General features: G+C 47.4%; 1 protein-coding gene across 1 annotated transcript in view; it reads right to left on the bottom strand.

Moving 5' to 3' along the window:
• The window catches only part of FBLN5 (fibulin 5), an 85618-nt gene that overhangs the window by 6322 nt on the left and 73926 nt on the right, over positions 1–5370 (bottom strand). Inside the window, exon 10 of the mRNA XM_007454705.1 lies at positions 3328–3523. Within this exon, the coding sequence (XP_007454767.1) occupies positions 3328–3523 (196 nt within the window). The remainder of the gene's footprint in view (positions 1–3327; positions 3524–5370) is intronic.

Here is a 5370-nt window from a genome sequence, read left to right on the forward strand (position 1 = left end):
GAGGGGGAGGGGGAGGGGTGGAACTTTACACTGAAGGAGAGACTGGGCAGTTGAAGTTTCCACGTAAAGCAGCTGGGACTTCTGATATGGGGAAAAAAGACAATTCAATAGTAACTGAAAGTGCCTGTGAATCTGATGGGATCCACCTGAGAGCTCATCCAGGTGTGTGCAGGTTCAAGACAGCAGAGTGAGAAAAAGAAAGTTGTTGAATGTTCCCACCTGCTGGTTTGATAAAACAGCCGTTCTGTGCTCCAGGCACTGTGCTAAGTAGATGATCTCATCCAATCCTAAAGTAGATACTGTCATTATCCCCTCTTTACAGATAAGGAAACTGAGGCTCAGAGAAGTTAGGTAACCTGCCCAAGGTCATACGGTTGGTAAGTTATAGAATGCAAACGAGGCAGGTCAGCCTGTCTCCAGAGCCGACATTGGAATGACTCCGTGGGGCCTCCTGAGGAGGGCACTGCAGCTTTGCACAGCTTGGAAAGGGAAAGCCCTGCTTCCTCCAACAGATTTCTGTCTTCCTGGCCCCATGCCCTGTGGCTTCACAGGGCCCCTGCACCGAGCCTGTTTTCTCTTCCCAGGGGCAGCCTTCGAGATCTTTCCAGCCAGGATCCACCTCCCCATCCCTAAGTTCCTTCAGCCACTTCCAGGGCAGGTCTATGTTCCCTCACCGGCTTCGTGTCCTGACAACCTCATCTGAATAAATACTAAAGAATTAGGGCCCTTCTCAATGTTCTCAGAGAGAGAGCAAACCACATACGGCTCAAAGTTTTGTGAGTTTCAAGGGTCCCCTAGTCGCTGTGACAATCCAGGCACTAGAGGAAGCTGCCAGGAGGGGGCCCTCCCACGTGTTCACTCCACCTGTGGAAGAAGGCAGTCTTCTCCCCACCCCTCCCCCCACCACCACCATCGCGGTGCAGCTCTTACAAGTCAGCCTCACAGGGAACATTTGGGTCTAGGGGATTTTAGGAGGTGGTGACCTGGGAGTGAAATCTTGCCAAGACAAGGCCACTTCCTGCAGATCTTCTATTCTGCTGGGGGGTGGGGGGGGTGGAAGGGTAACCAGAAGCAGGTAATGTGGGTGATGGTATTTTAAATCCCCAAGAGGGGCATCTCTGTGCCCTGTGATTGGGACCCACTGTGTCTGTACAAATGACAGAGGCCAGATTGGAGAATCCTGGTGGGCTAGGCTTATGCTCCGGGGGGGTGGGGGGGGTGGGGGTGCGTCAGAGGGTGGAAAGCCCCCAGAGGCTCAGGCAGGTGGGCTGTGCTGGGTGGCTATGGCTTACGGGTTTGGAGAAAGGACTGACAGAGGCGCAGCTCATCTTTTTCATCTTGAGAAGTTCCTCTATCCTCAACTCATTCTATCTTCTTCCAAAGCCCTTGACCTCACTACACTGATCTACAGAGGCTGGGTCCGCAGGTATGTTATCACACATGACCCAGCCCTGTTAGGGTCTTGCCAAAAGCATATCAGTGAGGAAACAGGCACGATACCAGCTCCTGGGGCCTTTTCTAATCTGTTTTAATCCTGCTTCTGAGACCTCTCTGTTTTCAGACAGTCCCAGCACCAGAGGCAAGGACTGGAAGATTCTGCCCCAGGGCTGGGGAGAGGGCAGGGAAAGATCTCAGATATGTGGTTCCCTCACAGGCCAGTGGGCTGTGTCCCATGAAAGTGTGTAAACTTCTGAGTCTAGCGCCCCACAGGGACCCTGGAAGACCACATACTGTATTCGTTAGTAATGCAGATTCCTAGGCTGAATCATGCCCCCCCCCCAAAAGTATCAGGTCTTAATCCCTGGAACCTGTAAATGTTATCTTATAAGGAAAAGGGATCTTTGCAGACATGATGAAGTTAAGGATCTGGTCACGGGGAGATTATCCTGGATTACCTGGATAGGCCCTCAACCCAGTCACGAGTCAATTCTAAGAGACAGAGGGAGATTTGATACACACAGAAGAGGAGGAGGCTCTGTCACAATGTGACAAGGGATGCAGAGATTGGAGTGATGTGGTCACGAGCCAAGAAATGCTGGCAGTCACCAGAAACTGGAAGAGATAAGGAATGGATTCTCCCCTGGAGCCTCCAGAGGGAGCATGGCCCTGCTGACATCTTGATTTCAGGGCAGTGAAAATGACTTCAGACTTTTGGCTTCCAGAATAAATTTCTGTTGTCTTAAGCCACCAAGTTAGTGGCAATCTGTTACAGCAGCCACTGGAAACTGATACACTAGGCCTTAGCCACCATCTTCTGAAATAGATTCTCTAGAGAGGACGCTCTGGAATTCATTTTTTCAACAAGTACCCAAATTCACACTGAAATGTGAAGAACATCGCTCTAAGCCAGAGGGGCTCTAAAGACATGTGATCACCCCAGAGGTTGCAGGAGATGAAGCTCCATAATAGAAATGGTACAGTATTGGGTGTGTGTAATTTACAAAGAAGCAAATATATTTTAGGATGCGTGCTCTAAATTTTTTTCCCGATATGGATAAGCTGGTGCTGTCCCATCAAACTTTCTAGGATGACAGAATTATTCTATATCTGAGTTAATACAGCAGCCACATGTGGCTACTGAGCCCTTGAAATGTGGCTAGTGCAACAGAAGAACCTAATTTTTAACTTTTCTTCATTTTCCTTAGTTTAAATTTAAAGAGCCACGCGGCTACTGTGTTGGACAACGCCGGTTAGAGCCCACTTCTGTGAGGAATGCCTTTAAGTTCACTGCCATGTATGTGCCATGAGGGCAGGGATTCAGGACTGTTCTGTTCACTAGAAGTCCTCCTAGTTTCTAGAAGGCCATAGTAGGTACTTGATGAGTATTTGTCAAATGAGTGGATGGAAAAAATGGATATGTGAATTCCCCTCCCACAGGATTGCAGGAGGATTGTGAAGAATATACATATGTAGATAGATACAGACACAGGTATCGATATATCTGTACAAATATAACTGAATCACTTTGCTGTACACCTGAAACTAACATGACATTGTAAATTAACTATACTACAATTTTTTTTTTAATGGTTAAAAAAAAAAAAAAGAAGAATTGCAGGAGGAAAGAGACCTACAATTGCATCTTGGCCTGATTTCTCACTGCATTTGAGGATTCTGAGGCTCACAGAGGAGAAGCAACTTTCGCAAGACCACACAGAAAGTGAGAGGAGCCAGGACATCGGAGCCTGACTCGCATCCGCTTCCCTCTCCTGCCTTTACACCTGCCCCTCCTGGCTGCACTCTGGCCTATTTCTAGAAGCATGTTCCAGGCTAGACAACAGAACACCTTGTTGAAGATGGTGACCATCACTCAGCACCCCCTCTTACCCGCATATAGAATTCTCTGCCCTCATTCCCAGACTTGATCTGGAAAATGTAATAAGCCCCAGGGTAGCGGGTCGTTGCTTGCATTTGGAAGATGTCAGCAGGAACAGAGCGTCCAGACACCACGTCCATATCCCGGTACAAGATGGTGAACGGCTGGTCTCTGCAGCCAGGATTCTCAGCGGGACACATACAGCGGCTGTTGGAAAGGGAAATCATGTGAGAACTCAGGAAATCCTTTCCAGATGCTGGATGTGCCTACTTCCTTGCTTAAAACACTGAAAAGGAGGCCACCCCATTTTTACCATCCAAATGCTGTAACTGTAGAGACTCTCTACTCCCGGCTCCGGTCTAAAAGCTCTCCAGCATGTAGGTGAGCTCCCTGTTTCCTAGAGAATGGCCTGTTCTGGCCAGTCAGCTATTCTTGCTACTAGAGCATAAACCTGAGATGTCTGGTTTTCAGAACACTGGGGACATCCTCTAATGCACTTCACATTTGTCACATATTTAGTCAGAAAAATGTACTGCATAGCCCTTCACTTCCCCAGCCATCCATACTCATTGAGAAATTTTTAAAGTGAGAAACTACATTAGACTGACAGGTCTTGAGTGGTCACTCTACGTTTCCTATTGCACTTACCCCAGTCTGTGTGGAATATAATTCAATATTTTCTTTCTCTAAACAAGCACTCAGAACTCACTGTGTATAAGATACAACACCAGGACATGACTTTAAGATGTTAGGACATTAATTGCAACAATAAATAAGATCCTGGTCTTAAATTCACCCTCTAACAGGCGAAATAAATCACAGACACAAATACCTCTAATACAAAGCACCTAATTTGAAACACTAGTAATAGCATTATCATAGTATGAAGTTGACTCATTACCACAAGGTATGCCTGTTATAGACACCCCTTGATTTATCCCTAAGCACCCCCATCTCTCACCTCACCCCTGAGACTCCCCCTAGGGGGTCAGAGTGCAGAACAAGATGAGAACATCTGTTGATCTATGCCTTGGTGGCCAAAACAGGGAGTAAGCCTTGCTGTGCTTCTGTCACTTTCCCTAACTTCCAATCTATCTTCAAAACCTATCATTTCTACGTCTAAAATGGAGTCCAAATCCAACCACTCCATCTCCACCGTCAGTGCACTGTCTCACTCACTGTCTCACCTGGACCTCTGTGACGGCCTCCTGTGATGGAGTAGAGGGTACTCCCACTCCAATCTATTAGGCCACAGGCAGAGTGCCCCTTGTGGAACGTAAGTCAGATTACGTCTCTATCCTGCTTCAAGGTTCTACGGTGGCACCCATCGCAACTTGGACAAAAACGAAACACCCATTTCAGCCTCTAAAACCTCATGGGGTCTGGTCTCTGTCAGTTTCTCTAACGTCCTCTTGGGTCACTGTCCATGTCGTTCGTGAGGCTGCAGTTTCTTCCGGTCCCTGAAGACATCAAGGTCACTCTTGTCTCAGTCTTTGCACACACTGTTCCCTTTGCTCATCCACCCTCTGTTAACATCGACTCCCCTTTCCATTCCAGCCCAAGGGTCATTTCCTCAGAGGCGCTTTCGGATTATCCAGGCTAGACCAGGTCCAGCCTACTCTTTCAGTTTGTAAATTTCTGTTCTTCCTGTTCACAGCCCCCGTCACCATCTATGATCATGGATTCATTATATGACCATTTGTTTACTGTCTTCCCCTCCACTAGCATAAAAGCAAACACCACAGCACCTGGGAGCAGATGTGGCACAGAACAGGAGCTCAACTAACATTTCATAAGTGAATGTATAAAAAGAATTTTTAAAGTTTTGTTTTTTAAGGCTCCATCAAAATATCCAAGTCAAAATGTCCCAGGTGCCAAAATGGCCGCATTAAAATGTCACGTGCCACACAGAAAAGAACTGTTTCCTAAAAGAAGCTTGAAGGAGGGAGAGATGGCTCCTAGCTGAAGAGGGTGACAGAGAGCTGGGAGAGGTGACACTGGAGCTCAGATCTGAAAGATGGGGCAAATCTGTCCGTGTGGCAATGGCAGGGATG

The sequence above is a fragment of the Lipotes vexillifer genome, unplaced genomic scaffold (genome assembly GCF_000442215.2).
Source record: "Lipotes vexillifer unplaced genomic scaffold, Lipotes_vexillifer_v1.1 scaffold1126, whole genome shotgun sequence".
NCBI lineage: Eukaryota > Metazoa > Chordata > Mammalia > Artiodactyla > Lipotidae > Lipotes > Lipotes vexillifer.